The sequence below is a fragment of the Accipiter gentilis genome, chromosome 33 (genome assembly GCF_929443795.1).
Source record: "Accipiter gentilis chromosome 33, bAccGen1.1, whole genome shotgun sequence".
Classification (NCBI taxonomy): domain Eukaryota; kingdom Metazoa; phylum Chordata; class Aves; order Accipitriformes; family Accipitridae; genus Astur; species Astur gentilis.
This window is the reverse complement of record NC_064912.1, coordinates 2,101,684-2,122,280: the sequence shown is the minus strand read 5'-3', so window position 1 is coordinate 2,122,280 and position 20,597 is coordinate 2,101,684. Positions and strand designations below refer to the sequence as shown.

Here is a 20,597-nt window from a genome sequence, read left to right as displayed (position 1 = left end):
TCCCACCACCGCAGAGCCCGGGTCCCCTCAGAGAGCGCCGTCGCCAGGGGGCGCCCTTCCCCCTCCTCGCCCTTCCCGCCGCTGGCGGCACAAGATGGCGGCGGGCGGCGCGGTGCTGCTGCTGGCGGCGGCGGGGACGCTGGTGCTGGCGGCGTTGCTGTGGCGGCGGCGGCGGGCGGCAGCGGGCGGCGCGGGCCGGGTGTGCGTGGCGGTGCTGGGCGACCTGGGCCGCAGCCCGCGGATGCAGTACCACGCGCTCTCGCTGGCCCGGCACGGACGCGGCGTCGAGCTGCTGGGCTACCTCCGTGAGTGAGGGCGGGCGGGTCCTTTCCCCCTCCCCGCTCCACAGGGGACGGCGCCCGGTTTGAGCTACGCGGAGGCGGCGGCGGGGCTGGCGCCGGGCCGGGGCGGTGTGCGGGGGTCGCTCCTCTGACGGGCCTCTCTCATCTGGCAGAGACTAGGCCGCACGGCGACGTGCTGCGGAGCGGGAAGATACGGCTGGTGCCCGTGGCGGACCTGCGGGGGCTGCGAGGTGGGTGCGGGACGGCTCCGACTCCGGCTCCCGGCCCCGCCGGGAGTCCTCGGCCCGGGGCTTGCGGGAGGAGCGGGTCGCCGGGGCCGGGCCGGGGCCCGGAGCGTGGTCGTGCAGGGTGTTTGTGTTCGGGGCGGGGGGCAGCAGAGGAAAAGGGGAAACGAGATTTTAGGTGGAAAAATAAACAAGCCGAAGGGGGTTCGGGCCTCGCTGCCGTGGGGCGATGGGGCTGGTGCAGATGTGTGTGCTGGCTCAGCCCGGCCGCACGCAGAGGCTACGCATCCTTGGTGCCTCCCTACACTTGCCTCTGTGGTATTGGAGCACATTAATGCGGTTCTGATGCAGGCTGAAACAGGGACACTTAATTTGTTTTATTTTTTTTAACCTTGTGTGTATGTTTACCCATACCTGCCCCAATTTCTTTGTGTACAGAACATAGAACAGGAATTTGCAGGGATGTGAGATGTTTGTCTAAAACCAGGTTTCCATTTTTACAGCGTACCATTCTCGTAAAACTTTCTCTGCAGACGTGGCTGGTTCTGTATGAGGTGCACATTTCTGGAGAGCTGCAATATTCTTATCAGGTTTTCTGTTGTTTTGCAGTTGGCCCAAAGCTTTTCCAGTATGTCATAAAAGTCATTGTGCAGGCAGTACAATTACTGTACACGATGCTGAAGATAGATCAGCCATCCTATATTCTTCTTCAGGTATGTTTTGTGTTAGGACTAACATTAAGAAAAATAAATAGTACTACAGTACAGGGCGTTTTTAGCAGTCTTGGACATTGTTCTAATTATTTGAGAACTAAAACTGGCCCGATCAATGGTATAAACCTATATCAAACTATTTGGCTCTGAACTTTGATTTTTCTTTTAAAAGTTCACATCGGTTCTTTCTGTTAATTGAGCTTTTGAGCTTCATTGGCATGGATAGCAGTAAAAAATAAATTTTAACAGAAAAGTTTGTGTGTTTATTGGAGGGGAATTTTGATCCTGATCCAACATTAAGTTTGAAGTGCCTACTAATCTTCATCAGAGAAACTGGCAGTTCTATAGTTGGTAAATACAAAATTGTCTCTGTTCATTAAGATCCTTTGAAGCAGCACAATTTCAGTCATTTGGTTTTCTTTTTCTGGTAGTTGCTTAGTGTTTGTCACTTGATCACAGCCTTATGCTATTTTTATTTGTTTTATTTATTAAACAGAATCCTCCAGGCTTGCCTAGCATAGCTGTTGCCTGGGTAGCATGTCTTTTCTGGAGAAGCAAACTGATAATTGATTGGCACAACTATGGATATACTATAATGAGTCTGAATCATGGAAGAAATCACCCAGTAGTACAAATTGCAAAATGGTTTGTACAGTAATTTCTTCTCCTCTTTATAAATTACGTACCTTTGCAGAATTCAGAAGAATGGAAACCAGTGGGGAGAATATAATTGGCAAAGGGCTGTTTCCGTGAAGGATTTCTGGATTTTGCTGTGTTACAACTCCTTTCTATTTCAGAAAGTGTGTTCTGTAAGTCGCCTTTGTTAAACACATAGGAAGGTGATTGATGAAGTAGGCAGGTTGCTTTTACATGCATACGCAAACTTTGATCTTGTTATTAGAGTGACTTTATATGTACTGGGTTTTTTTACTCTCTAATGCTGCTTTATGCTCCCGCTCATCTTTAAAGGTCTGTTTCTTTCTGAATCTAATTGGTTAAATGTAGAGAAAGGCTATAAGGGCTTTCAAGTTTTGTGTTCTTAAGTCTTAGAGAATAAGGAGTCATGCTGTATCCCTTCTCATAAACTGATACTGCTTCAGTATAAGGAGTCAATCAATAATTGATAATTAAATTCCAGTTTCTGGGGACAGTTGGGTTTCTTTTGGTTTTGTTTGGCTTTAAATTAGCATGGGTGCTGGGTGCAGTTATTGTTTGGCTAAGGCAGTTGCCTGTGGTTTCTAACTAAGAGTTAATTTTTCTCAGGTATGAAAAGCTTTTTGGACGTCTGTCTGACTATAACTTGTGTGTCACTAATGCAATGAAAGAAGATCTGTGGGTGAATTGCAACATAAAGTAAGTCATTTATCGCGAACAAATTAGTGAGTATGTGCATATGTGAAGTAAAATGAAAGAACGTATCCCTGATGATTCTGGATTCAGAGGAATCTTAGAAAAGAAAATTTCACTAGCCCATCCACCACCACTGAAACACGTTAGCTCTGTTTTGTAATGAGCTAGTGGAGTGTGGGCATTCAAGAATCTTCATTACCCTTCATAATTAACACCCCATTGACCAGAAGGTAACAGTCCAGGGGTTATGGAAGTTTGCTGCCAAGCTGCCTGTAGAATCAGAATGAGGCAGACATCACTGCGTATTCTAACAATTAGTCTGCCCTGCAAATTTTTCTTTTGTAATCGGAGGGCTTTAAGATAAAAGTTGCTCAGGAAAGGTTATGAAGTAAGTTTAAAAATCAGGACAATGATGTCTGCAGTTCTTACGGTTGCATTACACTCCTTGAATATGCACACAAGAAACGGGTCCTTTGTTACAGGATTAATATGTCCACCTTGGTGTACTCCAGGAAACTTCAGGAATATAGAAAGTTGAAAGTAAAAAGATTAATTATTTTGCTGTATTGATTTGCTTAATTACTTTCTGCATTACACTGTTGTAGCCTGTCACTGTACTGTATACGTTTTGTTACATCTGTTTTATATTTAACTTGTGAATTTATTTTTATTATAGGGCGGTAACACTGTATGACAAGCCAGCTTCTTATTTTAAGGAAACACCATTAGAACTTCAACATCATTTGTACGTGAAACTTGCCAAAGACTATGAGCCTTTTAAACCACGGTATGTGTAAGTAAAGCATCAGTTACAGTCCTTAACAGAATGACATAAAGTTATTGCACTTAGTTACCAGAAATAGTTTTGCATGGGGTCACAAGTTACTGAACATCAGCAGGCAGAGTGGTCTCTGTGTGCTCTTAACTGGCAGCAGATGCTGTGCAAGTTAGCTTAATTGTTGCTAAGAGAGGCCAGAGTGAGTGAAATCACTGAACTGTGGTAACACAATGCTTGGTGTGTGAGATAATAGAAGTGTTGTATTTTTAAAGAAGTTCACATAAGTACTGAGGCAAGCTGTAATAGAATATCTCTGGGGTGGAACTCAGCAGTTGTCTAGTTCCCATTGAACTAGATGACAGTGACTGGATGCTTCGTTAATAGCATCCCTTCCTTTTGCTTACTGTGGAGAGCTTTCAAGATCTTGTTCTGCATGTTAAACGTTCCCGTCTGGCTATGTGCAGGATGTCTCCTATAGCAGATTTAACAGGGAGTTACTTTACCAAACTAATGCTTGAAAAAGAAGTGAAAGCCATAGTGTATAGTGGTTTGGTTTTTTTTTGGGGGGGGGGAAATGCCCACCACAGAATGTAGAGGTTCTGAGTTTAAGTGAATAAATGTACTGTTGGCGTCCATGCTCTGCTATATGTTTGAGACAGAGCTGGAAAGAAAGACTATTCTCTCAACTTGTTAGGGAAAACACTTTGTTAGAAGACAGAATTGTGCCTATAGCAGTAGTGTCACTAGGCTCTTGGTAGCAATAGGAAAGGCGATCAGGTATCTCTCTGCAGCTCGATACTGTAATGACTGTGTTTCTAAAGAAGTTGAGCAGAAAATCTGAAACAAAGTGTTTGGAAATTGATGCCAGTTAAGCGTAGTATTTCCTGCTTGTTTGTGTAGTCCGTACTCAGAAAATTCTGTTTCCATAGTACAGAGTCTGGCAGTTTGAATGCTGAGTGGACTGCCTTTACAGAAATGGATGAAAAAAATGGACACGTAATAAAAGCCAGAGGACGGCCAGCTCTTCTAATCAGCAGCACAAGCTGGACAGGTTTGGAAACAAATAGTTTTATTTTTAATATTTAACCACTGTTTAACAAAAGATAAAACTACAGCTGTTTATACTTCCTCACACTTGACACACTATAGAGGCATGTTTACATCATCAGTGGTGAAGTTACATTTTTCCTTCACTTGTCTGGAAGAATATGAAGACAAGTTATATATGATATACCTCTGTGGCTAAAAATGAATTATTTCTTAAGTTGTATTTTAATTATAGAGCTACAGTCTAGAGGCTCAGCTTCAAGAGTGATTAAAAGAGATTGCTTACTTCTTTTTCTAACTTTTATTCTAGGCATATGGTCTTGCACGGTGGTGTAAAACAGATGAAGAAACTAAAATATTTACTCCTTTATTTCCGATAATGTATATTACATAATTTTCTCTCTTTTTTTGTTCTCTGTGGGCAGAATTGTCTCTAGCTTTGAATTAACAGGGCAATTTCTACACTTAATTCTCTGGCTTTAGAAATGAGAAAACTTTAACTTGATAGCTTTGAGCATGTGCAGTATTTGTGGCTTGTTTGTCTGCCGTGTTGCCATTAAGGGGATCAAATAAGCACTGTATATGGTTATAGAATTCTATTTATAAAAATAGTTACCGTAGATTTTTAATAGGAAAAGCATGGTCCATACTTAAATCATGTAGGTGAAGGTGAGGAAAATCTCGATTGTTGTTACTTAAAGACAGTAATTCATTATAAGTGATAGAAATATGAATGGCACTAATAAAGCCTTCTCTTTCAGAGGATGAAGACTTTTCCGTCCTTTTAAAAGCTTTAGAAGGTAGGTATGAAGGAATTAACCTTACTTGTTCAAAGGGGAATAGTTGTATTCTGGACAGTTATGAAAGGTTTCACTAAGACTAGTGCTTCCATGTTCAAGCGAAAATGCAGGTGTATTTGATTAATTAGCAGTGGTTTAAGAGTAGTAGTTGAAATAGAGAAGTGCAACATCTGGATTCAATTAGAGTAGTTGTCAGGGAGAATTGTATCTAATTAGCTTGTAAATTGTGATTTTTATTTTCTAAGCTGTTACATATACTCTCTGTTAGGCATCTGCTAATAGGAAAGAAGGGAATACTCATTGTTTTAGTTTGTAGACTTTGTAGCTGCAGTTTCTAAATTGATACATTGAAACAGCTGATATGGTGTAGTGGAACAAATGCTTTATGAGTAGTGCATTTTAAACAGACCATAATTTATTTCTATAGGAGTTTGTCAATTTTAACATTTCTAAATTTACTATGATTTTACTAGGTATATGCTTGTAAATAAACTACTTGAAGTAGGAAGCTAAACAATTAACTCACTGTGACCATTCTTAAACCAAGCATCCATATATTTGTCGACTCTAAACAGTTTTTTTATCTTCTCCAGATTATGAGCGGTATATCGATGAGGGAGTCACGCTTCCATCTTTAGTATGTGTGATAACAGGTAATAGTTTATGTGCTTTACAATTCCCTCAGTGCAAATACAGAAAACTTCATTTTCACTTTTGTTCTATGCTGACTCTTCTGTTGATGGTGAAGAGAGAGGAGGAATGGTTGCCTTTATGTCTGGTTATAAGAGTAGTGATTTATAGTTGGTCTGTTACAGCCATATAGGCCTCCCTATCTAATACAGCTGTACATTACTCCACGTTCAAAAGAATTTAAGCTGAACATTGAGATGATGCTGCAAAAGAAACGTAAAATCTGATGTTTGGAGTGTTAAGCAGAAAGATTTTTATTTAGTGCTGGAAAAAAGGACCATCAAATAAGGTTTTGCCAAAAAGTTGTGTAGGCAGAACGAATGCTGTTTCGTTAACTTTCTCATTAAGAGCAAACTAAAACTTAGTATGATTTTAAAGGGCCAGTTGTGCTGAAGAAATTTGTCATTACTTATTTGGTTATCTTAGGGCTGTAGGCAAAATGCAGGTTAAGACTGGGCGATATCGATGGGCCAAGGCCATTTGTATGAGATTCAACAAGGATCAGTGCTGGGTCCCACAGTTTGGTCACAACAACCCCATGCAGCGCTACAGGCTTGGGGAAGAATGGCTGGAAAGCTGCCTGGTGGAAAAGGACCTGGGGCTGTTGGTGACAGCCGGCTGAATATGAGCCAGCAGTGTGTCCAGGTGGCCAAGAAGGCCAGTGGCATCCTGGCTTATATCAGAAATAGCGTGGCCAGCAGGAGCAGGGAAGTGATGGTCTGTCGCCCTGTACTTGGCACTGGTGAGGCCGCACTTCAAATACCATGTTCAGTGTTGGGTCCCTCACTACAAGAAAGACCCTGGGGTGCTGGAGTGTGTCCAAAGGAGGGCAACGAAGCTGGTGGAGGGTCCAGGGCACAAGTCTTACGAGGAGCAGCTGAGGGAACTGGGGTTGTTTAGTCTGGAGAAAAGGAGGCTGAGGGGAGACCTCATCCCTCCCTACAACTACCTGAAAGGAGGTTTTAACGAGGTGAGGGTCAGTCTCTTTTCCCAGGTAACAAGCAATAGGACAAGAGGAAATGGCCTCAAGTTGTGCCAGGGGAGGTTTGGATTGGATATTAGGAAAAATTTCTTCCCCAAAAGGGTTGTCAATCATTGGAACAGGCTGCCCAGGGAAAGAGTTGAGTCACCATCCTTGGAGGGATTTAAAAGACATGTAGGTGTGGTGCTTAGGGACATGCTTTAGTGGTAGACTTGGCAGTGCTAGGTTAACAGTTGGACTTGATGGCCTTAAAGGTCTTTTCCAACCTAAATGATTCTATGATTCTATATTGATGGCAGGCTCTTCTAAATACCGAGTGAGAGAAGTCTAGGTTCACATTTCTTTCTACGGGACTTAGTCTTTTATGTGTCTTTTAGGGGATTGTGTGTGGTATCCTTTTTGATGTACCTGGTACAACAGGAGTTTGTCAGCTGTACAGCAAGATGCACAGACCACACTATTTTCAGTCATCTTAATAAAACAACTATTACATATATTTCTTTTCTGTTTTAAACAGGTAAAGGACCTCTAAAAGACTACTACAATGGACTGATAAATAAACTGCACTTTAAACATATCCAGATCTGTACACCGTGGCTTGAAGCTGAGGATTACCCTCTTTTGCTTGGTAAATACTGGATTATGAAACAGGCTTGAGAATGTGTGAAAAACAACCTTGCACAGTTGCAGAGAGCTGATACAGATTTTGCACAGAAGGTGGTAGAATATAGTAAGTGACTGAAGTTGCTGGTTAGTGACGGTATATTTGTGGTTTTGACGCATGCTAGCAAAATTGCTAAATTTCTCTTAACTACAGTTTTTCACTGTTGTCGCAAGAAGTAGGCATAGTACCTGTATTGCTATTTTCGCCTCTTTGTTTCTTCTGACTACGCTGAAATACAGTGTGCCTGTGCACGTTCCAGTTTACTTTCAGGGTCACTTCAGTAAATGAAACCATAAAGTTTTTGGCTGAGCAACCAAAAGTAGCTGAAATTCTAAATTAACAGGTCCTTGGAATAGAATTCCCTTAGCATGTTTACTGTATTAGGATAAAGTGTGAGTAAGCTTAAAAGTGGTAAAATACATATTCAGCTTGATCTACATTCTGCAGGGTGAGAGCCTGCTAATTTATAGGGCTGTAAAACACTGTGTTTATTTGGTACTTTTTAACTAATGACTATAGAGTCTATAAAGTCAACACTGTAATTTCTGTATTTCGAAATCACTTGAACTGGAAGAGGTTGCTAGTGAGCCATGCAGCGTATCCTGTCTGGATTGTGATGGAGTTCTCCTGTGCAGTTACCTGTTTTTAGCAGATTAAGAGGCAGAAAGGCTGTTTTAAGATATGTGAATTTTAAAATTCCCTTTAATTTAATATGCACTCACCTGATATGTTTCTAAAGTCTCACTAATTTTAGTTACAAAATATATTGCACTTTTTTTTTTTGCCCCTAAGTGCTTGAAATTGAGCCAGTCTGGATGGTGTTGAAGGTAGCTCATGTTTAGTTTGCATTGCCCAAAATAGTACATAACTAGAAAGGTTTACAGTAAGGCTAGAAGAGCTGCTTTCAGAGAATTCAGCCTCTTGTCTGTTTGGCTTGCTTTTCAGGCTCAGCAGACCTGGGGGTATGTCTCCATAAATCATCTAGTGGTTTGGATTTACCCATGAAGGTGGTAGATATGTTTGGCTGTTGTTTACCTGTGTGTGCAATATATTTTGAATGGTAAGAGCTTGCTTATTCAGATACAGTTTAAGTGGATCATATAAAAGAGTATTCTTACAAAGCAAGAGTTCAGGAGCTACTCTATGTATCAAATGAGATTCCAGCATTATGCCATAATAACTTTCTTTTATTCAGTAAGATAAGTTAGAAATCAATGTTGGTTTATTTTAAGTTAAAAAATTAAGACGAGTCTCTACAAAGTTGGGAGCATTTAATGCAACCACTTACCTTAAAAAAAATAACTACCCTGTAATACTTTGTTTCCATATACTTCATTAAAAAAAAGCTTCCTTCTGCATAGACATGTCTCTGTTCTGTGAAGGGGTGAGTGTATGCATAGTCAGTCTTAGAATTTATGGCCCTCTGGGGAAACAGTAGATTTTATAAAGAAAGATAAATTCTCTGTGAAGAGCTCTTGAACTGCATCATGGACAGATTTTCCTTGTGGGTTAATTCTGAAGTAGATTATAGCCCTGATTTTTAATGTATGTCTAGATGAGTGGCAGACAGACAAGAGTGAGGGCCCTTTTGTACTGTAATGGTACATTTAAATAGTCTGAGATAGAAGGGAGAAACAATCTTTAAATTGAAATGTTTAAACCTGCCACCTTTGTTCCATTTTGGCAGCTATGAAGTTCGTATCTAGACATCCAGGATCATTATGTTACAGATAGCCTAGTATGATCTTTTTGGATGTTACTATGCAACTTTTAAAATGTATATGTCCCTCTTGCTGCTTTTTGTCTCATGTTTTTTTCTGTGCCTTTTGTTCACAGTTTACATGAACTTGTGAAACACGATGAAAATGGTCTGATATTTAGGGACTCAAATGAACTTGCAGAACAACTAAAGGTAATGGCTTGAGTGATTTTTCTTTCCCACTAGCTGTAACTGCAAAGGTGCTCCCATGTAAGCCACCTTTCCATATCTGACTATAATCTGTGCATTTTGCATTCTCAGAAGATACTGCTTTGCCTGGTCAATGTTACTGGTCTCACTTCTATTTGAATATGAATCTGAAGCTGGCAAGAACACTTTAAATATTGTCATTGTTCACTATTTATAGGGTCAGACCAAAGAGCACTCTCTTACTGCAGCATTGTAGTTGAGGGTTAACATTGGGGAGGCTAGAATGAGCCTAAAACGTAGCATGATGGTATTTTTCTGTTTTTCTTTTTTAACTTACAGATGCTTTTCTTGGGATTTCCTACACTGGAAGGCAAACTTCACACCTTCAGAAAAAACCTTCGTGCGTCCAAGCAGCTGCGCTGGGATGAGAGTTGGGACCAGACTGTTCTTCCTTTGCTTGGGCAGAACGAATGACTTTTTGTGGGAGAGGAGGGTGTCACAAAAGCTAATGCATTCCTGAAGCTGCACGGATTTGATAAATAGTGAATAAACACTTTGTATTATCTATAGTTGCAGTTTTTAACTACTTCATCTTGGAACAAGTGTTTGGACACACCTCTTCCTTTACAATTTTAGCTTCTCATGTGAGTAAGAGTAGTGCTGAAGGTGCAGCCGAGGCTATTTGTTGTCTGCTAACAGTGTAAGTCTGGAGGGGAGACCTCGTTCCTGTGCTGGAGAGCTTGAGCCTTGCTACCTGGACTGCCTTTCCTTCCTTACCACTTGGGATGGATCTTGAGAAAGTGGGAGAGAGGTTTAGTTACTCTAGGAACTCGTATGTGCAAAATCTGTTACCTGTGCTGCTTAAAGGTCACTTTTTGGTGAAGATACTTGAATACATAGATAAACTATTACCAGTTATACCTGTTGTACAGTAAGCACTTTAGTAGGCGATTTGGATATGTTCTCTTGCAAATGGGAGATGCCTCTTACTTGAATTAAACTGAGGATACAGTGAGGGTCTCATTTTTTCAACCAGTCAATATTCTTGGCTAGTCTTCCCTAGACAAGCGCTGAATATCCTCTTTTATGATTTCAAGACAATTATTTTGTTTCAAAGTTGTTTTCCTTTGTACAGAGTGTGCAAGAATGTGAAAGCGCAGCCACTGGTATGTGACAGCTTTGTTGAACACTTAGAGGAAAACAGACCTTTCAGTGAGTGTTGTCCTTATATACTGAAGTGAATGTGCCCATTTACCTTGAGAAAGAAAGTCAAATGTATCCCTTTTTGAACAGATGAATAGAAAAGGAAAAAATAAAACCAAAACCTATTATTAAATTATGTATAACTTAATAAAAGGGCATTTCACTTTCTGACTGCTCACTCAGGTATACCCTTCATCTTTTTATTGTTAATATCAGTATTCATAGGCAGACCTTGTGCTTACAAGATGCTTTTTTCATTACCTTTTCAATTATAAAATAGATGTTAGCCATTTAAAGAATGAATGTACTTGATTTTATCATGTGGTTACTGCTCTTCAGAATTTCTAGTTCAGTTGGTGGTAGATGGTTATAACCTGCACCAGCATTTTTAAACCCGCTTACTTTGTAATCATTTAATATCTGCTTTTGTCAAGCTAGACAGGCATTTGCTAATCTTGCCTTTCCCCTTCTGTGCTGTGGTTACAGTAGACACTCTCTCATCAAAAAAAGATTGTTGGCAGTGATTTGGTTCCTCTGGTGGGAAGGTGAAAATAAGAGTCCAGGTTGCTTACTGCAGGAGTTTGGCAATTTCAGTAGTTTATTGACTGAAGAATGATCCATAAACATTTATTTGCTGATTTTATTTTGGTTTTAATTATTTTTTTCCCTACTGTTTTCAAGCAAATCCTGTCTGGTAGTTTGGCTATTCCCCTTTAGCCACTGGTGTGCACATGGGGGTAAATTAGGCACTTCTCTAATTAAACTGTAATGCTGAAAGCTTTAGAGAGATTTCAGCTTCCTACAATAAATCTTTTTGGATCCGAAACAAGCCATCTGTACAGATCTTTTGAGTGACTTGAAGAATTTTCTGTAAGGGGAGATAAAGAACCTCCTGTTTGGGCTGCTAGTGTGCATTTACTCCTGTAAATAGTGCCTTTGAATTCTTCCTTCTCGAGGAGAGGTAGCTAAAACCTGGGGTGGGGTTACTTCTGTATATCCAACTTAATACTAGAAGTCATGGCCTCCTTCAGCTTGAATAAGATGATTCTTCATGTTTAAAGTTACCTATCATCCCTTTTCTGTACTACAGAGGCAGAAGGCTAAAGTATTTGTTCATTTTCTTTTAAGTAGCTTTTAAAACAAGGTACAGAAAAGGAAGTCAGGAGAAAGCAGCATATTTTATTTTCTGTTTCAGGGTTAATACTGTCCAACAGGAAAATGATTAACGGATTATGGAAAGTTTCAAAGAAGGTGAGCTCAGTTCTTCCTCTTTGCAGTATACCTAGAGTATTGCTGCAGAGTGCGATTCTTTATTTTCTGGCCGTCTGAGAGAATGGCTTCCCAATAGTTAGTTATGAAAGTGATAGTCCTTATATGACAGAAATGTAAATCAAGTTCTGATTTTTGTCATCGCTGCAGAATAAAGATGGACCTGATTTACAGCAGGGTCTATTACTTCCTCTTACAGCATCATGTAAACTTGTGACACTATCTACTATGTTCACTGTAGGCATTGTTCATAATTCATTTTTAAGATGACCCATACTGCAAGTATGCAAGTATATACAGACAAGTATAAAAAAGAGTAGACAATTACAGCTGGTTTTAATATTTTAAAAATATTTATTACTATGAAACACTGTTTTGCTCCCTTGTCAGTGTGAGATACTCAGTCTGTGATCCTGCAGATATGGCTCCATTGTTTACAAATCAAGACACAGCTGAAAAAAAAAATTACAGTTCAGTTCTGTTGTCTTCTACAGAATCAAAGCGCAGTATGAGGGAGGCCTTTCTCTTCTGTTGCTTGAGGTTCACAGATACATTTCAGGGGCAGCAGCTTGCTTGCGTACATGCTGACAATTACAGGAACAAGCATAACTCACTTTGACATCAGTCCGTTCATATAGTTGTATCCTCAGTGCCTCTCATGTACGTTTCTAGAATTCAAGATAATCTTGTTGCAAGGACAAGATAGCTTCCATTGGTCTGAAAATTCTGTCATATTTGCCAAGTCTATATAAATAGCTGTAGAATAGTTACGTTTGGCTGCACGTCACAGAGAAAACCAGTTTTGCTGTGGGCTGGAGTAATCTGCCATCTGATTCCAGCTTTTTCTGTAAAGAGAAACGCTGGGAATCAATTTTCTGCTTAATAAAATGAAGAACAAAAGTTGCACATCACATTCTGTGAGAAGAAAGTGTTAGCGTGCTGTTAAAACAAGCTACAGGCAAGTGCTTATGAGTATGTACTTTTAAAAATGAACAGTAACACTTCTGCTATGCACTCAGCGTAATTTTGTGAATTAACCAATTGCTGTAGACCAGCTGTACAGCTAGTAGCCTGCAAAAGACAGGCTTCTGAAGAGCGTATGAAGAAAAATAAAAAATGCTTCCCTATTTTATTTTAATCTTCAGTTGTTCTTTTTTAAACCTCAAAGAACAGTTAAGATAAAGGTTTTGGGCTGCATCTTGAAGGTTATCGCTGTGACAGCGCAGCACAGATGGTTTTCATTCTTTAAGCTTAACCCTTTTTTAGTTTCCTATTGCCACCACAGTTGCAATTCATCTCAAGTTGGCACTAACAGATATAAGTTGTGATAGACAGGATGTAGCAAAAAGCTTAAGTTCCAATCTCCTGATCAAATCCCTGTGGAAAAGTTACTGCTTTTAGGCAAACTGCTCTTAAATCTAGCTCTAGGATAAGAATCTCACTATTGGACAATACCCATCACCAAAAAGTGCTCTTGTTCATCTCTACTGCAGATTAAGTAATGGGGAAAGAGGCCAAAGCTATTGATACACTTCACAAAAAAGGCACCTACCAAGTTCAGCCTGGAACAGGTGATACGTGTCTGGATTACGAATGGTGGAAGCAATGTAGACCTCAGGAGGTTTTCTGTCTGCTCTGGAAGTGGAGAGTTTTTGTAGCATACCAATAAGGACTAAAATGATCTCTGGATCATATATCACATCTGCACAAAAAGGAAAACATTCAATATTTATTGAGAATTGAGCAGAAAGTAGAATGAAAACTACAAACCAAACCCACAAAATATTCATCTTGCAGGAGAATGTTATTGTATTCAGGGGTTAAAAATTCCCAAGAGATCTTAGAAAATGCCTCTATTTTACATGCTATGTCAAGTTGCCCTCATCTCTAGTATCAGTCCAAAATCACTCAAAATCAATGCTGCTTTTTGTAAATGGATTGTCAGATATTGCATTTAAGCCCGTCTTAAGGGAGACAGCAAAAATGTTGAGCATTGATACTCTGTTATGACTGTCCTTAGCAGAATGAAACTGCGTTGTTAAAAATCTGTATTTTAGAGGCTGATCGCAAAAGACTTGATTTGAACTGCAGCAGTTTTCATCTTGAATAATTTTCTTGAGAGCAGAAACAGCGATGAAAGGTAAAACTGATCACTAAGGAGTACAAATTGTCAGCCTTACTAATTAGCACTGTAATTCTGAAATGTGTCGGTCTTGTGTTCAGGGCTGATATTCAAGAGGTGGTTGTTTGTTACACAGAAATGTCAAAGGATGTATGTGTACCAGTGACAGACATAGCAGTTACTCTTGATGCAATGTAATAAAAGGATTGTCCTGCAGTAACTAGTAACAGCAAATAGCAGATACGTATAAATAGCCTTCAGTTTTGAGTTGCCTTGTCTTCTTGAGTTCAGCTTGGGCTGGTTTGTGCATTCTCTGAACAGTATGGTTGGCATTAGGTAACATACATACAGTGACTTCATTTTACAGAATTCATGTATTTAATGCATCATGTGATACTCTTGATGGCAAAGGCAGTATATTTTGTCATTTTTTCACCTGAATTCTTAGGTAATTTTTGCTCTGGAAAGCCCCACATCAGGGAGTAAAATCCTGTAGCTACAGCTAAGAAATTCTACTATTGCTAGATTTTCCGTTACTAGATTTTTATAAACTCCCTCCAGATTTATACATAGGCAAGTCCCAAAAAAGTTACTTTCTTTTAAAGTATGTGTTATCCCTCAAGAGAACACCAAGACTGTCAGTTATTTATGAGGCTCTTAAAAGTGGCAGATTCATCATCTTCTGTTTCTGGAATTTCTTTTCTGTACTTAAAAAAAAAAATTGCTTTTCAGTCTGAACATAAAAAACTGCTGAGTATCTGAAAAAGACAGAATGGTGAAATGAACTGGGAGAAGATCTGTCATACACTTGTAGATATGGTAAGTGGAGTAGGGTTGAGTGCATCCTGCACACAAATACCTTTACATTTATCTCTCTAACCTGCTGCTTCCTGCATGATAGCACACAGTGAGGCATAATCAGGAGTGTAAAGTACCTGCTGCAATGATGACATCAGGTTGAAGATCCAACAGTTGTTTTTCTGTAACTGAGCCCCAGTCAAGTTCTGCAACAATTAGTTTTGGGGTTTGGTAATTCATTGCTTCTGCCTCCTGGCCTTGGGACTCTGTTTGGATGTGCTGGGTAGTTCCAGGCTCCAAGACAAAGCCATTCAAACAGATGTTTTCTGTCAGCTGTTTGAGAACACAATGGTGGTAGTCACTAAATATATAAGTCTTGGGTTTGCAGGTTTTACAGATTGCAATTCCAGTGAAGCCGATCCCACTTCCTAATTCCAAGACTGTCCTGAAGGGTAATGGAGTAAAAGAAGTACTTGTTAGGACTCTAAACTGAGTTAGGAAATCAAAACATTCTAAGTATATCTAAAAATCAGTTACAGATTATTTCAGTAATTTTTGAATAAACCACCTACAGTCTAATCTTTGTCTCAAATAACTGAGAGTGTTGGTAAATGCTGAAGATGCAATCGTAAGCATAAGAATCAATTACTTGAAATACTGCTTTTGTGCATGATACAAAGCATTTCCACCTGGTTTTAGACTTCTGCAGCATGGTTGTCTCCATCTAAACTGGTTGTCCAATTCTTCTCATAGTGGAGAGAAACAGGCACTGCAGCAGTGCGGTTCCTTTCCTTGTGAGGTCGATACTTAAAATTAACTTAGCTGAATCTTTCCTCAAAAGCGCTTGTTCCTCTCGACTGCTTCAAGTTGAGATGATGAGATCGGATATGCACACCTGCACATCGGTCATCTAAAGTTATGTGAGACGAATCCCATCATGGAGTGAAATGCACTAGTTAAAGTTACTGGTTAGACGGTGCAGTAGCTGAAATTTAACAGCCTACTTCACAGAGCAGGTCAGACTGCATGGTATAATGGTTTTGATTGTAAAACCTGTCTTAAAAGAACTACGAGGTCCTTTCCTGGATTAAGGTTTGACTGTTACAGAACAGATGAGAGCAGCAGTTAGCCAGTAGCAAACGGGTATAGTCATTGCAGTTATTTTGGGGGTAAATGCTGTATATTACTAAATTACAGTTGTTTAGCTCGCCCTATGAATGAAACTCTCTTTCCCCATCTCCCCATCTGTGCTGCTCTAGTTACCTGTTACTGAAAACAGCGGAGTTCTCTATTGCCCATTCAGCGAGATGAAGAGCAGCGTCCCACGTGATGAGCCCTGTGGTTCCTCCAGAGATAATTGCCACGCTCTCGGAAAGGGTAACAGGTTCTCCTGTGGGCTGGAGGACACACGCAGGAAGAGAGAGATGGATTAGCGCAGACTACGCGTTTTACAGTTTACAATCAACATTAGCGCCTGGAAAAAGGCAGGAAGCACTTTGGGTTTCTGGGGGGTTACTTTTAAAGCCAATTATTGGTTAGATCAGATGATTAAAAGTGATTTATAACAATGCAGCGTAAGTTCTTACCAGTAAGTAGTTTTTGTAACAGCGAGTAGATTCTTCTTCATTTAAAATATCTGCCAGCGTATCATACAGTTCATCCAGGGGTTCAGCTGCTGTGGATTCATGCTGTGTGAAAAAGAACAGGGCAGTTTCGGGTATCGAATTGTTTGTCATGAAGCAGAAAACGTACACACATCAAGTCCCATTTTAATGCATTGTTGGCCACAGTATTTTATACTGAATGCTATTTTTTGTTAATACAAATAATTCAGCTTGGCCCATAGTGTAAACCTGGCGTATTTTCAAGGAAAAAAAAAATTGCAACCAACGTGAAAAGTAAGCACTACCTTTTTGATGAGTTCAGTTAGAAAGCATCTTCTGTACTTGGTGGAGGGGGGATATTTTACAGACAGAGGGTGGAGAATGGTCTAAAACAACAAAACAAGAACAGCAACTGAAACCAGTTACCAAGTGAAGATTTTATGAAAGGCAGTAAGGGGCCAGAGAAAGACAGGGGAGCCATTGATTGGTTCTTTGTGTCACGAAATGCATTGTGATTCAAGTCTGTAGCTAAAAGAAGTGATGACGCTAAGCCACAAAATGAAATTTGGCAATTTCTGATCAGTTCCTTAGTTTACAGATCTGCGGCAGCAAACGTGTTTTTTGCTTTTCAGAAAATAAACAGCAAAACCAAGCAGAAAGTGAGTCCAGTTAGCTGTGTGTTGCTTTTCTCATCTCTCTTTTTTTGGTTTGCCATGTTATTTGCCATTTCCCGTCCACACTCAAAGTTTAATCGCCGTACGGGCGGACGCGTTCTCAGGGTGCCTGGATCACCTCTCCTCCGTCGCCCTCGGTGCGCCGGGGCCCGGGACCAGCCGGGCTGACCTGCTCACGCCATGAGACACCTCTGCTCAAGGCCACGGGCCTTAATTTTGATGCTAATACAGAACAGCTAAGTAACAGGAAGAGAAAGAAATCTGTTCTGCTGGGCCCAAAGAAAACCGGTGACACAAAGTCAATTGTCTTTGTAATTATGAGCAAACCCCAGCGATCGCTTTGGCTTCGGTCGCACGAGGCGGCGTCGCGCGTTCGCGGCAGCCCGGGCCTGCTGCGCCGCCGTTGACACCGAGCTACCCCGCCTCACCTTGTGCAGAATGTCCACGAGCAGGGAGGAATCCGGCGAGGTCCGCAGGTTTTGTTCAAGCTCCTAAAACAGAGGAAATAAATGAAGCTGAGGTTTCGATGTCCCCCCCGGACGACGCCACCTGAGGGGAAGGAGGGCGGGCGGCCGCTCGCTCCTCACCGTACCGTACCGGCCAGGGGAAGGAAGGGAGCTGCCGGGCCGCCAGGAAGCAGCGCTGGAAGCGGGTCGCCAGCTCCCTCTCGGCCATGGCCTGGTAAGGCCGCGCATCCCCGGCCTCGCCTGATCGCCGCCCCCGGGGCGGGGCCGCGGAGAAAGAACCGCCAAAAGAAAGAGGAACCCTCCCGCCTGAACAGGGGCTCGAACCCTGGACCCTCAGATTAAAAGTCTGATGCTCTCCCGGCTGAGCTATCCAGGCCCATAGGGGGCGCTACGCGGGGCCCCCTCACCCCCCGGCCTCGGCCTGCCCCTCCGTGCCCGCCGCCACGCCCCCTGATGACGCGTCGCGGTGCGCCCTGAGGACGTCACCGCCGTGCGCCGCGGCGAAGGACACATCGGGACCGCGACCGGGGTCGGCGTCGCCATGAGCGGCTACAGCGAGGACGAGAAGCTGCGGCTGCAGCAGCTCCGCGCCCTGCGGCGTCGCTGGCTGCGGGACCAGGAGCTGAGCGAGCGGGAGCCCGTCCTGCCGCCGCGGCGGTTGGGGCCGGTGGCCGCCTTCTGGGAGCGGTTCCTGCAGCCCGGGGGGTTCTGGAGGCACCAGGTGAGCGGGGGGTGGGGTGGGGGACGGACACACGGACCCGGCCCCGGTGGTCCCGGGCCTGACGCGAGTGCCTGTGCCCCCCCCCCTCAGGTGTTCAAGGCCTACGAGACCGGCGGCTTCATCCTGACGCGGGTCCTGGTCCCCGCCTGGATCATCCTTTACTACCTGAAGTACCACGTCATGGTGCGTGCCGCCCCTCTGCGCGGTCTCTGAAGGGAACGTGAGGAAGGGAGTTGAGGGAGAGGGAGGGAAATTTAGGTTAAACCCTGGGAGAAGCTCTCTCGGGGGTGGCGGTGCAACAAGGGGTCGCGTAAGGGGTTGTACGAAGGGCTGAAGCGTCTGCTGCAGGCTCAGGTGACTTCCCGCGGTCTCTTCACCCCTTCTTTTTCCTTGCTTGGGTGGCAGAAATATATATCTTTTTTGTGATCTTTTATGGTAGTGACCAGCTTTGGCCGTGCTGCCTCCTGCGAGCCAGAAAGCTGTGTCTTACTTGTTGGTTTTCTGGAGGAACAGTGGCCCTGGGGATAACCAGACTGCAGCTGCTGGTGTGGGGAAGGGGAATGGCCAACACACTGCCGATGGGACAGACCTTCCACTTCTACGGTCTTGTCTTGCTTGGGAAGTGTAATTTTATTAGCCTTTTAAGTAGTGGAACAAACCCGGCCTAATGCGCCTTGTACTCAGTAGAGCTTGTGTTTTAGAAGGGTCGTTTTCCCCATTTTGGAAATCCTGTGTACTTCCTCTGGGTAACGCTCCTTTTTCTTTACCCCTTCTGCCTCTTTTTCTCCCCACTTTCAGAAAACACCACATGGAGTTGTTATGTCAAATCCACGGATATTCCCAGTAAGTCTATTAATACTTGTTTTATTTTCCAGCTTTGTAAAACAGGCAGAAAAAGGGTGACTTGGAGAGAAGTGCAGGTTTGCGCAGTAGCCGTGCAGGGAGAATTTCTAGAAGGATGAACTTGATACTGTGGGCAGGCTGCCCTGGAGCAGCACAGTTACAGTGGTTTTGAGCAGTTTTCATCTTGTCCTCAGAGCAGACAGTCCCTCTTTCAGTGGTACCTCCCTCTCTAGCGGCAGACTTTTGAGAACCTGGCTGACAGCACTGCCCATCCTGGGCAGAAAACACAAACATTCCCTTATGGGAATGCAAGCCTTAGTTACAGCACAGTAACAGCATCTTTGTGAAGGCATTTGGGTTTTTAAAGCTTCTCCGAAAGCATGATTATCGATGCACAGAATGACAGAGAAGAGTGGTTCTGCTTCTCCTTGCTGACAGGAGCGGCGATTGGCAGGAGTTGGGAGGAGTTTAGCACTAAGTGCGTCAGTTCTGGCCGCACAAGCTTGGTCTCTGAAGGTCCCCCACGCTCAGGTGTCCCCAGAGAGATAGACTCATGCCACCTCAGCTTGGGACGAGTTTTATGAAGTGGAGAGTGTCCGATTGTTTTGTCTTTACTGTTTTCAGGCTCCTCTGAGCCGTTACTCGTTGATTGGTGTAGCGAGTTGGTGGGCAAGTATTCTCATAGCAGTTTAGCTCTGCTGTCTCTGACAGTTGGACATTCTTTGCGTAACACCTGCCTAATTGTGCTTTATCTAAAATAAAATGATAAAAAGTTCCATCCGTAACAACCACATAGCAACGTACTGAAGGTCAAGCTGTTGGCCTCTGACAGTGCCTGAAGCTGTAACAAGCAGCAGTTGGGCATCAGATTGATTTTGGGGGGATTACTTAGCTCTTCATGGGCTACAGGCCGTGGGTTTGGAGACTCACTTAGAGCTGTGCTGTGCTGAAGGTTGTTATGCTGTGCTGTGCTGAAAGTGGTTATGCAGTGCTGTAAGTCCAATATACATTTTTAAAACAAGATAGTCTCAAAATGTTTGGCTGCTGTTCTGTAGCTGAAAAGAAGGGGTAAAGCAAGTACAGATTTCAGATAATTTGGCTGTTATTTCAGTGTCCTGGGAAATGCTGAGTGAGTGAGAGTGTTCTGAGTAAGTTGTACTAAGATTTATTTTTTTTTGTCTGGAAGTGGGGACAGTTACAGCTTAAATGAAGGACTGTGCTGTGTGAAGGGAGAGACTGGGTGTAGGAGGAAATGCTCACCATGCTCTCTCATTCCATCAGGGGGACAGAATTTTAGAGACGGGAGAAGTTATGCCACCCCTGAAAGAAGAACCCCATGAGCACCACTGATGGTTAAAGCTGATTTCCTCCTTCAGCAAAAAAGGCGAGAACAGCAACTGCTTTCTCTCTTCTATAAAAGAGTCTTTATTCTGCATC

The 20,597-nt window shown here is 42.5% G+C and overlaps 3 protein-coding genes and 1 non-coding gene across 10 annotated transcripts; 2 read left to right on the top strand and 2 right to left on the bottom strand.

Moving 5' to 3' along the window:
• The first annotated feature begins 91 nt into the window (after window positions 1–91).
• Window positions 92–16,197, top strand: ALG1 (ALG1 chitobiosyldiphosphodolichol beta-mannosyltransferase). 6 transcript variants are annotated; one of them, XR_007504570.1, is made up of 16 exons: window positions 92–305; window positions 455–532; window positions 1,136–1,239; window positions 1,736–1,884; window positions 2,503–2,592; window positions 3,266–3,382; window positions 4,297–4,418; window positions 5,176–5,214; window positions 5,808–5,867; window positions 7,404–7,514; window positions 8,496–8,610; window positions 9,387–9,462; window positions 9,799–10,671; window positions 14,786–14,872; window positions 15,240–15,771; window positions 16,131–16,197. XR_007504570.1 is itself a non-coding variant. In XM_049791842.1 (13 exons), exons 1-13 carry the CDS (start codon window positions 95–97, stop codon window positions 9,931–9,933), a joined length of 1,401 nt encoding a protein of 466 aa, XP_049647799.1. In that variant the 5' UTR covers window positions 92–94; the 3' UTR covers window positions 9,934–11,378. The 6 variants fall into 6 exon arrangements, 2 of the variants coding, with proteins under 2 accessions (XP_049647799.1, XP_049647797.1); XR_007504569.1 differs by lacking the exons at window positions 15,240–15,771; window positions 16,131–16,197 and adding an exon at window positions 11,858–11,913 and having other exon boundaries at window positions 14,786–14,820; XR_007504572.1 differs by lacking the exons at window positions 14,786–14,872; window positions 15,240–15,771; window positions 16,131–16,197 and adding an exon at window positions 11,858–11,894 and having other exon boundaries at window positions 9,799–10,103.
• Window positions 12,356–17,989, bottom strand: EEF2KMT (eukaryotic elongation factor 2 lysine methyltransferase). 2 transcript variants are annotated; one of them, XM_049791855.1, is made up of 8 exons: window positions 17,717–17,989; window positions 17,558–17,620; window positions 16,761–16,841; window positions 16,438–16,539; window positions 16,115–16,248; window positions 14,989–15,296; window positions 13,484–13,633; window positions 12,356–12,776 (listed from the first exon to the last, which is right to left on the bottom strand). In XM_049791855.1, the coding sequence occupies exons 1-8, from the start codon at window positions 17,822–17,824 to the stop codon at window positions 12,676–12,678; spliced, it is 1,047 nt and encodes a 348-aa protein (XP_049647812.1). In that variant the 5' UTR covers window positions 17,825–17,989; the 3' UTR covers window positions 12,356–12,675. The 2 variants fall into 2 exon arrangements, with proteins under 2 accessions (XP_049647812.1, XP_049647813.1); XM_049791856.1 differs by having other exon boundaries at window positions 17,727–17,989.
• Window positions 17,900–17,972, bottom strand: TRNAK-UUU (transfer RNA lysine (anticodon UUU)). The gene has a single exon. It is a non-coding gene; the product is annotated as a tRNA-Lys (tRNA).
• Window positions 17,990–18,083: 94 nt separating the features above from the next.
• Window positions 18,084–20,597, top strand: NDUFB6 (NADH:ubiquinone oxidoreductase subunit B6). Its single transcript, XM_049791342.1, has 4 exons — window positions 18,084–18,317; window positions 18,408–18,500; window positions 19,116–19,160; window positions 20,442–20,597. Exons 1-4 carry the CDS (start codon window positions 18,138–18,140, stop codon window positions 20,508–20,510), a joined length of 387 nt encoding a protein of 128 aa, XP_049647299.1. The 5' UTR covers window positions 18,084–18,137; the 3' UTR covers window positions 20,511–20,597.

Bases quoted from the DNA above. Each gene is read 5' to 3' on its own strand.
- ALG1 (XM_049791840.1), top strand. From the start codon at position 95: ATGGCGGCGGGCGGCGCGGTGCTGCTGCTGGCGGCGGCGGGGACGCTG. The intron at 533-1,135 runs GTGGGTGCGGGA...GTTGTTTTGCAG, and splicing joins GGACCTGCGGGGGCTGCGAG to TTGGCCCAAAGCTTTTCCAG. The intron at 4,419-5,175 runs GTTTGGAAACAA...CTTCTCTTTCAG, and splicing joins CAGCAGCACAAGCTGGACAG to AGGATGAAGACTTTTCCGTC.
- EEF2KMT (XM_049791855.1), bottom strand. From the start codon at position 17,824: ATGCGCGGCCTTACCAGGCCATGGCCGAGAGGGAGCTGGCGACCCGCT. The intron at 17,621-17,716 runs GTGAGGAGCGAG...CCTCTGTTTTAG, and splicing joins CCCCTGGCCGGTACGGTACG to GAGCTTGAACAAAACCTGCG. The intron at 16,540-16,760 runs GTAGTGCTTACT...TTTTTCACACAG, and splicing joins TAACTGAACTCATCAAAAAG to CATGAATCCACAGCAGCTGA.
- NDUFB6 (XM_049791342.1), top strand. From the start codon at position 18,138: ATGAGCGGCTACAGCGAGGACGAGAAGCTGCGGCTGCAGCAGCTCCGC. The intron at 18,501-19,115 runs GTGCGTGCCGCC...CCCCACTTTCAG, and splicing joins ACCTGAAGTACCACGTCATG to AAAACACCACATGGAGTTGT. The intron at 19,161-20,441 runs GTAAGTCTATTA...TCATTCCATCAG, and splicing joins CAAATCCACGGATATTCCCA to GGGGACAGAATTTTAGAGAC.